This window comes from Anopheles aquasalis, chromosome 2 (genome assembly GCF_943734665.1).
Source record: "Anopheles aquasalis chromosome 2, idAnoAquaMG_Q_19, whole genome shotgun sequence".
Taxonomy (NCBI): Eukaryota; Metazoa; Arthropoda; class Insecta; order Diptera; family Culicidae; genus Anopheles; species Anopheles aquasalis.
Genome location: NC_064877.1, coordinates 30,538,195 through 30,550,000, shown reverse-complemented (window position 1 = coordinate 30,550,000; position 11,806 = coordinate 30,538,195). Strand labels below are relative to the sequence as shown.

General features: G+C 51.1%; 1 protein-coding gene across 1 annotated transcript in view; it reads right to left on the bottom strand.

Moving 5' to 3' along the window:
• The window catches only part of LOC126572850 (mucin-17), a 40,596-nt gene that overhangs the window by 1,480 nt on the left and 27,310 nt on the right, over positions 1-11,806 (bottom strand). The window contains exon 2 of the mRNA XM_050232534.1: positions 1-4,256. This exon is cut by the window's left edge and continues 12 nt beyond it. Coding sequence (XP_050088491.1) covers positions 1-4,256 — 4,256 coding nt within the window. The remainder of the gene's footprint in view (positions 4,257-11,806) is intronic.

Genomic DNA, 11,806 nt, shown 5'->3' with positions numbered 1-11,806 from the left:
CTCGACCGGTTTCTGATCCGTCTTCTGATGGCACAGCAGATCAAAGAGAATCAGCGAACCGAGCGAATGGCCGGCCAACGAAACGCCACCAGCGAAGGAAGGATTGCGCTGACAGAACAGCGTGTACAGCCGGTTCAGCGAGTTACCGACCGCATCGATGATGCTCTGGCAAAACATCGGGCTCGTATAGAACAGCACATCGAGCAGTGTGTCGTTGGTAAAGTGGCGCAGCTTAGGAATCGAATCGAGCGTAATCGACTTCAGCTTCTCATCCACACCCGATTCTTCCGAGTGCAGATCGTCATGCCACGAGATCGGCAGTATCTCAACGCGACCGATTTCACTACGATCGAACGCTGACCGATAGTGGCTTTGCACCAGCTGGGCCGAGATGCTTCGGAACTCATCGACCACTTCCTCGACCCGCCGGAACCGCAAATCACACGCCTCGCCGATACCGTGCACCATAAACATAAGATGATCGATCTTCTCCGGCTCATCATCGTCAATGTTGAACTCATCGATGCCTCGCTTCACCACACGCGGACGATTCGTCGTCGATGGTACCGGTGAGCTGCCACTGCCCCAAGTGTCCGGGTTTTGCGTTTGCAGGAAGTGCACGATCACCGAAGGACCATGGAACACAACCGTCTCTCCGTTCGGAATGGTTACCCGCCGGTGCCACTCGCCCGTTGTGGCCGCCTCCTTGTATACACTCTCGAGCAAATCCGCCACCTCCTCCTCGTACGGTACAAACCGGGAATCGACATTTTTGTAGAACCACGAACAACGGCGTACCTCATTCGCTGTACCCTTCCAGTAGACGGGCGTGCGGGTTCGGTCACGTATCGACACATCATACCGTCCACCATCCGTATGCACAATCACCGGAGGGCTCGATTCTTTCTGTGCATCGGAACGAGACGTCTCGAGCGTTAGTCCATCCTCGAGGGCCATCGAATCGGCCATAGTGAACGGTGACCAGATTACCTTACCCTCTACTTCACGCCGATAAAACCAATGATTGTACGTTGGCCTGTACGCAATGTTGGTCGTCGATTCCGCGACCGATGGCGCTGTGGTGGTGGTCATGGTAGTGTCTGGTGCACCAACGCTTGTCCTTGCCAGTGCTGCCATACTGTCGGTAGTGCTGCGATCTAAACCCAGTCCGTTACCCTGTTCCTCACTGCTACGCTGCTCACGCCGGTAATCGGTGCCACCTTCCTGATACGCGGACGACTTAAAGTCAAACAGATTGTCGCTACTAAAGATCGGTTCGTTAACGACACCGACGAAGCGTTGCTCTTCCTGCTCACTCTCTGTGGTATCGTTAGGACTACGGACTTTACTACCGTCCGCCTGATCTTCCGGGACTAAAAGAGGAGGAGTAACAGGAGGAGGAGCAGGCTGCTGTTGTACCACTTCGCTGGTCGCTGCCGGTACTGCTGGAGCAGTCGGTGCTGGTCGACCGAAGAAGTTAAACAAAGGAACGGACGACACTTGCTGACCCGTGTTGATGCTGTTGCCGCTGTTCGCGTCCTGGGTCGAGATTGCAGTACTGTTGCTGTTGAAAAAGTCCGACGGATTGATAACCGGACACGGTTCCTCGCTCGGTGGTTTCGGTTTTTGTGCTAGTGCATCGAAGGAATGCGGAGGTTTATTTGACCAAAAGTTACCGTTCACCTCGGGTGCTGCCTGTTTGGTGGTCTCTGGTAAACCTCCTGTCGTTGACAGTGGTTGAGGCAAAGCAAAGAAGCTCGAGATACTATTAGCGTTGCTGTCTGGCACAGGCCAGCGTTGTTGCTCAGTGTTCGATGTCTGGATTAACCCGGACGAGGCAATGTTTTCCGACAGGAATATGCCAGCCGGTGGTACCGCTCCCGGGAAAATAGTAGCCGGTTCGCTGAGATTGGAGTTTGGACGTGGCGGAGGTGAGAGAACGTTTTCACTTGACTTGGAGCGTCCGTCTACGATCGTTTTAATGCCCGTCGATACAGTATCCTTCTCTGCTGGCGTGGTATCGAAGAAAGAATTAAATTCAGCCACCGGGGGCAATACGTGATTCGACGATTCCTCTTGATAAACGTTAGCGATGCTTTCCGGTTTCGAAGCCGAGGGAACCGTGAATTGATCCGCACTGATCGATGACTGTTCCGCTGCGCTCGTAAGATGTTTACCGTGATCGGATTGTGCAAGGATCGGTTGAGAATTCGGCAACTGGTCGTATTGAGATGGCACGAATGGCACAACGGGTGGTGGTGGTTGATTTAAAGTTTCTTCCGAATCGTTGCGAACCTCTGCAACGTTGAAAAGATTAGTGGAACCTCTTGGTAGCCCAATGCCCACGGGAGCTGTCGCAGGATTGAAGAATGCTGGTACGTTCTGCTGTGTCGCTGTCGTCGTGTCCTCTGATGCCTTTTGGTTCGATTGCTCGGTATCTTTGAGGTTTACCGTCGATGCTACTGGATTGAAAATTGAAACAGGTGCCGGCGCTTGTGATGGCGGCAGTGGGGGTAGCGCAGCAGCTGCTGCTGCGGGAGCTGCTACTGCTGGAGGAATAAAGGCACTCGGTGGTGCGGTAGACTGCGTAACAGCTGACGGAGGTAGCTGATTGGGTAGGAAAAAGGGTCCACTCGACGGTGCGCTGACCGGTGCAAGTGGATTCTTGTACGGACCGACACCTGGTGCCCGGCGAGCAGAGCTGTACGGATTCTTCGAGGCGTTTGACGCTATCGGTGCAACCGGCACACTCGGTATCTGCCCTGGCGCGTAGAAAGTGGGTGGTGGCCCTGCCTGTGTCGACGGTGGTGGTGCTGGAGCTACGAACGGAGGCACAGCACTTTGTAACTGCTGCTGCTGCAGCTGCTGCTCAGCGACCTGAGGTTGTGAGATTGCGGGAAACGAATCAATCGATGACTGCGCTGATGTTCCAGCGAATACTGGTGGTGGTGATGCTGCTGCTGCTGCTGCTGCAGCGAAGAACGGCACTGCTGCTGGCGGTGCAAATGATCCTACCGGTCCCGAAGCTAAACTTTGATCCGCGATAGATCCAACAACAGCGCTGGGTGGTGGTGCTGCTGCTGGAGCGAAGAACGGTACTGCTGCTGGCGGTGCAAATGATCCTACCGATCCCGATGTAAAACTTTGATCCGCAAACTGATCCGCGATAGATCCAACAACCGCGCTGGGAGGTGCTGCTACTACCGACTCGTCACGCTTTTCACCAACGAAGCTTGGTTTGGGTAGCTTCTCGAGCAGATTTGTTGGAAGCTGATAGCCAAAGAGTGAGGGTTTCCCTTTCGTCGGAGGAGCTTCTACCGGGAGCGGTCTCACGTCTAGCGATGGAGGAGCTGGCGCCGCAACGTCTGCTACCGGTGGTACTGCGTAGGATATTGGCGGAGGAGCTGGTGCCGCAACGTCTGCTACCGGTGGTACTGCGTACGATATTGGCGGAGTAGCAACGTTCTGGGCGTTAAATGGTTGCTGTGCCGATGGTGCCGTCGTGCTCAACCCCGGAATATGCGCATAGGTTTTCTTCTTGCTTCCACCTAATCGGTAGCTATTGGAAGGTGCTGCGGTACCGATAGCAGCTGATGATGGTGGTGGTTGCACTGCTGTTGCTGCCACCGTTTTCACCTGTTCCGGATTGTAGAACGTTGGTGGCGGTGGTGGTGGCTCAGATGCTACTTGCGCAGTCAGCTGATGCTCGTTACCAATCCCTGAAGGGTAGGCCTGTTCGGACGCGGCTATACTCGCTAATGCGCCAAACGATGATGCTGCTGCTACTGCTGCCGACGGCGGTGGTGGATAGATTGTGTTTTGAAATTCTTGCTGCGCTCCGAAACCATACCCCACCGACGACGGTGGCGGTGCTAATGGCTGATGGTCACCGTTAGCAGTCGGAACCGGTGAGCTGCCCTTGATAACGCGACTGAAGGTTGAAAATACCGTTGAGGCAACGGTCGGTAGCTGAGCCGCGAACTGGGCGGTCAGTGTCGACGTTTGCTGGAAGTAGGACGACGGACCACTGCCGTCATCAGTACCCTGCCGATCACCACCACCACCACGCAGCGAGTCCGATTCTTCCAAATCTTGCAACGGATTGTACTCGGTGGCCGTTGGAGGGCGCGTGTTGCTTTGCGGATCACTCGTCACGCTCAGATCGATTTCGCTGAAACTATCCGTATCCTGCGGCAGTTCCGGTATCGCACCAGTTTCCGCTTGTTGCGAACTAAAGATGACCGGTTTCGGGTGTCCTACGGAGACAAAGAAACACGATTATATAAGTAACTGTACCATCCGGGCCCATCAGCTACAAACAATGATGAGTGTCATTGGGATGACGTTAGAAAATGCGACCCCCGCCCATCCTCATCATCAGCTGCTGCCACGCATAGCAATGATGTCCTACTTGGCGTGTAGGACATCGTCACGCTGTGTGCAAGTTTATCGAAATGCATTTGTGGTTTACTCTTTTCCCCCCTTTGTTACAATGTGCCCCCCTTCGTTCAAGGTGAATCTCGAGTGACGCCGTCGAGATTCAAAGAATTATGTTAATCAACTTTCTTCATATATCATCCGAGATCCTTCGTGGAACTGCGCTGTCCGCGGCCCACCATAAGATCCGTGTTGTTCCATCCACAATACATTGTAGAGCAGGTCTGGGTGTGGATTAGAGAACGATCGAACCTCACCTCGGTAGGTTGATGATTTATGATCCTTCGAAGAGCGCAGTGGCTTTGGCTTTGGGCAACCGCTACTGGTTACACTTTGTATTTGACAAGTTGCGCCACCGATGAGCGCGATGAGCTGTGTACACTGGGGCGCTGGTGGACACCTTCGAGGCCGCCACTAAATACCCTTGAGCTTCCCAGAACAAAACAAGACCAAACCAAAAACCAGACAAACATCACACTCATCATCCCTATCGTGAACGGAATGTGGAAACCCTTCCGGCGACTGTGGTCATAAACCGGGTGTGCTTCTCCACCCACTCAACGCGGTACCTATTATCGTACGATGTAGTTAACACATCGGTGCCTTTGGCGGAGCCACTATCGAAGGCCTGGAAGTATGCACTTTTCAAGCGACTAAACAAACCGCACACGCCCTACCGTCCGTCGGATGTTAGCATTTCGGAATGGGCTGCCTCCAGCGGAAAGGGAATTTTGTTTGCCAACTAGTTTGCACCACGGTTCAAGGTTAGTACGGGGTGCGTGGCCAGCCCAGCTCAGCCCAGCTCAGCCCAGCAGTTGACGCATCTTTCTACTCCACCGAGGTCATCGGCGGGACGATATGGGTCTCTGGCTAAGGCATCTTACGTTATGCCGTTATGAAACCAGAGAGACCTTCAGTTGCAACATAATGGTTCCGTGCCGCCCTAAAAGATCCACTGTCCAAGCTGCTCTCACGGGTGTTATCAGAAGAGTGATCCGACGGTCGGCTAGCTACGGATTGCTTGCTGTATGGAATAGGGCCATCCAATCCTGTCCAACACAATGACACCGTTCACAATCGACGAGACGATTCCCCGCGAGCCGGAAATGGCACCGAAATCGAACGTTGACTCCACTGAAACTCCACCGGAGACATCTCGACGGCAACGACAGGTTCACCTTCAGCCTCAGGTCGAACCATTCCAACCGCCCAAAACCACCGGTCCGGTCCCGGGGTGTTTCATTATTAATTTCCCAAAAAACAACGCAGAAAAAAAGCTTTAAAAAGAGAGAAACAAAATATGCATAGCTGCCCCCACCCGCAATAAAAACGATACTGACTGAGGTTCACACGGGGCGACATATGGCACACCACCATGACCGTGTGGTCAACGATCGTATTTTGATTGCGATCCGATCGCGCGCTACCCAGCGACTTGATTTGCATTGAATCAATGCCTTCGCGTCTTCGAACAGAAGTCAATAACTTCGGACAGAACTGCAGATCGGGCCCGGTCTCGCCCCTCTAGGACTTACGGAGTCCACTTCCAGACGTCGATCACACTTTGTCTCTTGGCCCATTCCGTCACCGTCGTGTTGCGGCGGCGAGACAGGGTGTGCAATCGTGCGAGGCATGTGCGATCGATTTGTGCGATGAGGATGTGCAGTTGCAGCCGTTAAGCGCCACACTTTTGCGCCGCCGCGGCATTATTGTGCATTGCATTCAGGTGCATTGCAAGTTACCAAAACAAGACGCCACCACGGACAAACCGGCGGACGACGCGCAGCAATGTGGCCTCCAAAATTATTTCATTTTCATCGCGATAACGCACCGCAACCTTCTTTCGTTTCGGAAGGAGAACCATTGTATGCGCGACACCCGCGAAAGCGATGGTCGTGTGATGGTGATCGGTGTATGATTCACACCACCTGCAGACAGCCATTTGCGCTCTTGGGGGGGTCATGGTCTAGGGTCCCCACGGAATGACACCATACAGTGATCTTTCGAAGACGAAATAATTCAAAATGATTAGTGTTTGATCAGCCGAAAGGAAAAGGCATCATCGATCGAAGTGCCAGCGCAGAGATACGCCTTTTGCTTTTAGGAATGTTCTCGACCGATCCATCCAGCAACACCAGCTGCTGCTGCCATTATCCTTCCTTTCTTTTCTGCATGTCGAACCTGAAGGTCAAAAGCCCAATCTCTGGGGCCGATTAGCTCATTTGTATCCCCACATCCACCAAACATTCTCACGGAATTGTCCCCAAAAACGAGGAAAACCAGACGGTGAAGAAGAATTCCGAATCGTCGACGCCGTTCGACGCCCCGCATCAAACATCTGCGCGACGGCGTGCGATCGATGCAGCGCCACAACAAACAACACGATGCTGGAGATGCCAAGACGTACGACGAAATTTTAATCAAAACAAAGCCCCTCGGCGAAACAAAGCCCACGCTAAAGAGCCGCCCCGACCGCTGCTGCGGAGACCGCGGCACGCTAATCGGAATACATAATTTCTGCCCGCCACTTGGCCGGCCGGTGCTATTTGGTGAGCGCACGTCGTGAACGCGATGGTCGTCCGTTTTACAATCTTTGCATTTATTCATATTCCACCGGCTTTCGGTTCTATTTGGGAGCAGGAGTAATCCGAAAACAAAAAACCAAAGGCTAGCTAGGGTCAAGTTCAGACGGAAGTCACTTTTGTGGGAGTCACTGGTCCACCGAGGACACACAATGGAGCAGCCTGGTGCGGGTTGATTGCCAGCAGATGATGCTTAAATACGGCACGATGCAAAAAGTGTTGTTTAAGGACGACGTTCAATCAGTGGTTGAAGGAATTAATGGATAGTGGAGGATTGAATAGCAGGTAACTAATCATTATTAAAGCAATTATTGAACAAGCGAGCACAACCAACAAATAAAATATTATTCGTTTGCTGTCAATTTTCAAGGATTACAATTCAATTAATAGTATCAGGTGGTTATCCTTAATGGTATGTTACTCTAAAGCATTCGATACGATATTACGATCGTTCATTAGGAAGATTATCATTCAATTTCATGAAAGACAACTCAATTTAAACGAAAATGATACACAGATAAGTTCTGGCGCATTACAACACAAGTTACAGCAAAAGCAGTTGTGTTACATGCAAAAAAAGCATCTATGAACAGTAAGTAATCATAATATGAACGTGAAACGAGCGAAAAAAAACAAATCTTGACATCATTCGCGTGAAGTGTTGTTTTCCAGCTTGAACAACAATAAATACAGAAGCTTATTCCCACATTTCCATAATTATTGATTTCAAATGCGTCAGGTGTTATTTTGAAACATTGAGTGGTGAAGGTTATGAACAACAAATAACCATTGTGCAACAAATATAACTTACACTATGACATTAAATGGGACGCTAACAACGACTGAGGAATTACAGTTCGAAGAATCTCTCGCCTAATTTGCGTTGTGCGTCAATAAAAAAAACCGCAAACACCTAATTGTGCATCTAATACAAGAATCAACTACCAATGATTAATAGCTCAGATTTTGCTAATTAAAAAGTAAAAAGCAATACTAAATTTACTCTTTTTATATCCATGTGGACCATGAAGAGGTTTTCTGGAAAATAATTGCACAAAAATGTAATGGCAAATCAAGTGTACACGAGCAGCAATGTAGCGATCGACACCGCTGTAGATCATAGAGAATGAAATGTTTTTGTTTCTATACCACCAACCTTGTCGGGTTTTTTAAACTGATTCAGTTAAAAATAAAATTAAAGCTCATCGTTGAGAATATCTGTAGAAAAATGTGATGTTTGCTTATGCCTATTGTCAAGCAAAATGATTCCCATTTTTAACCAACATGACATAATTCACCCAACGAACCGCAAAAAATCCGCCCGTCACCGACCACTCCGCTTTTAATCAATCAACCAAACCCATCGGACAACACCGTCCAACGATCTGGCTGGCAACATTTGCAATCATTTATCAAAAGCCGCAGCGATAGTCTCGCGATCCGAGAGTTGGCACTATCATCTTTCCCAAGTGCTTCCCATCTTGCAACCAACCATCCATAGAACGCACCACCCAAACCGGACACCTGAAATTCTCTCCCACAATCGATTCCTGTCTGCTGCTGCTGCTGCTGCTGCAAGCAAACAGTTATGTATATAAGCTGCCTCCTGCTGTTACCCTTTCATCGCAACTTTAAACCGCACAGAACCAGTTGAGCCGATTGAGGTGAGGATACCTTTCCGAGTCTCATAAATGTATAATTCATTGCTTTTGCACCAAATATTCCACACCAGCCGTAGCCGGGGCCAGCTGGGCACCGGATCGCCCCGTTGTTGCGAAGTGCGGCCAAAATGGCTTGCCAAGAATGCTCGGCTGAGCAAGGGCAATCTCGGGCAAGCGATAAAACATTCCGCAAATGTTTTGGCAATGGCCAGCTGCTGGAAGGCCAGCACAAACCAAACCTGGCCGAATTCAATCTCGGGTGAAAAATTAAAAAAACAAAACCTTCCCTCACCAGCAGAAGCAGCAACAGCATCAACTTCCTTACGAGCGACGAAGCGAGAGAAATGTGATGAACGAAGTGGAATAAAATCTGACGAGAAGCTGGACGAAACCCCTTTTTTGATTTGTTTCGCGTTCCACCAGGCCTCCACCCCCCTTCATCCCATGTGTCCGCGTCCCGGTGTTCCAGAAAGGGCAGCAGCGCACGAGCAGGTATGCCCGCGCGATTCGAATTCCTGACGTACTTGCTGCTGCTGCTGCTGGCGTTCTTATGCTCGCCCCTCTACCATATTACCATCTCTGGGGGATTTTTTGTTTTTTGGTTTTTTGGGGCCTTTTGTGCCAAACACCCCCCTCGCCCCATTCGTGCCAGTTGAGTTGCGCAGGGTGGCAGAAATGCCTTGACAAACGTCGTGTTCCGAATGTCCAGCGGCGTTTTCGTGTTTTTTTTTATTTTTGGTTTGGAAATGGAATGGAAATGAACATAAAACAAAAAGGCCAGGCCAGGTTTATCGAGTTGAGGAAGAAAACGCAAAACGCGCTCTCCTGCACATTTACATCCAGAACCACAATCATTCCATGCAGAGCCGAAGTGTGGTGGCCGGTTTGGTTTTGTGGTGTGCTGGGCTGGGCCGGTGTGGTGTGCCGGTTTTCGGTTCCATGTCTTCGTTTATTTTTTCTCTCCCCGCCTCAGTTTTTGTGTTCCTTGTCTTACGGCTCCATTTTTTACAGTTCTGGCTCGTTTATCGTTTTGAATTTAATGAAAATTTAATGATCTTGCGTTGAAAGAAGAGTTGAACGAGAAACAAAAGCAAAAAATAACCCCGACACATATTGAAAGCCTTGAGGGGGGGGGTGTCGGAGCGGAATGGGAGCGTGCCTTGGCGCGAGGGCTCGCGACTAAAAACCAGGCCCGCCCCTCCCAACAGAAGAACAACGACAGCCACGCCAGGGACAGAGCACGGGCAACATAATAATATATTAGAAAACATTAGCATACATTCCGCGAAAAATTCCGCTCGTCGCATCCGTAGGAATTGCGGGCGGGAAGCGGTCAAACCTCTCGGCGAATCCTCCGTCTCGGGGGGCTTGTGGTGGTCGTTGGACTGACCACCATCCCAAGTACCACAGGGGCCTTGGTATCATCGTGTTGGAGAAAGGAGTGCGCTCCTTCGCAAGTGCTCACGGAAAAGTGAACAAATTATTCTTACGATCCAGTTACGAAGAGCGATCACATCATTGGCTGATCGGCGTATTTCTGGGCAGCAGCAGCAAAATCTGACGAACGGTTCCAAGCGTCTGGCGCAGCGAGAGCTGGAAGCTCGCCTAATCGTCTCGTTAGTATTTTTTTTTTGTGTTCTATTTTGAGAAGGCCACGGTTGTAAAACCTTCAAGATCACACGTTGAACACACACCACCACGACCGCGCCACGAAGCGATATTAGTCGATGTGCTTCCGTCTCGATCAAATTCGGTAGTCAAAAATATGCTAAACCTTCCCTCTTCCCGTGGAACCATTTGGTCCAGCGACGGTAGCCACGGCCACGACACGCCACATTATAGCGTCCTTCCAGCGTTTCCTCCTCCTTCAGTTTCGTCGCTTCTATCGAATTCTTTTGCTCACTGGGCTGTCTCCTGGCCTGGCATAAGAACGGTCGCACGAAGCGCGTGCGATGGTAATCGTGGACACATGGGCACACACCACACGGGCTTTTGGCTTCGTTAGCAGCCCTTTTGCATTCTCCCAAAAAACATCGCTGAATTTGATTACGATAATCGATGGGCCACAGCGTAGCACCAGCACCGGCCAGCCGTTTTGCTTGGAATGTGTGCTACAGGAAGGGGACAACAGCGAGGCCTCAACAAGCAGCCACCGGCCACAGATCATTAGTTGCAAAGAATGTAAGCTACACCGTGCCCTCGCGTCTCGTGGCCACTGATGCCCGCCGGGGAAAAACGGAAGGGAAGGTTTATGTTTTTATGCTCGCTGGAGAGCCGCCGCTTCGATCGTTTACCGCCCCGGGACGGGCTTCTGGTATTCTGGTTTTTGGTCTCATTAGTTTTTGGAGCGCTCCAACCCAAGCTGCCCAAGGACATCACTGCCCCGCTTGCTCACTGCTGCGTCGCATTGCTGCCTTTCAGAACAGCACCAAAAAAACCAGACCACTGGACGACAGGCCTCCATTCGAGAGCCCCCGGTTATGGGCAGGGAACCGTCGTTCGTGTGCGCCTAATTACCGCGCAGCTGTTTCGTTACGTGGCCCACTGCCTTTGCTGTGCCTCACGCGCAGTATAATAAGACTCGCGGTGACGTCAGCTCTGGCGACTGGCCGGTCCGGATGCCCGGTGCACAGCAACGATGCTGATGAACGATTCACTTGACCCACACGCGCCACTCCTCGAGCTCACATGTGCATGCAACCTTATGCGAGTGGCCATTCCTTATTGTTTCCCCCGCCTCAAAACGTCTCCAACGTCTGACCATGACCGCTGCTCCTTTTCTCGCTGATCATGACGTGCGACACATGTTGAGGCGGCGTTCGTAAAACGGCGAGGACGACGTGATCCTTCGACGCAGCGATCGTTGCAACGTTGCGATCGTATTGTTTTGCAAAGCCGGCGATGGTAACACCCCCGGTGCCGGTGTCCCATTTACGTCAGTCTTCATGAAGTTGCCGAACAATTCGCGTTCACATTCTCGCAAACGCGTCACCTTCGCTGGCACTTGGGAGTGACTCAACGCTCTGCATGCCCACTACAACAGGACATCCTTGTGCCGGTCCCGGTGACAAAAGGCAAACAGCGGAAGCAACGATGAGTGAGCAGCTCTCTTATCGATCAGCAAAG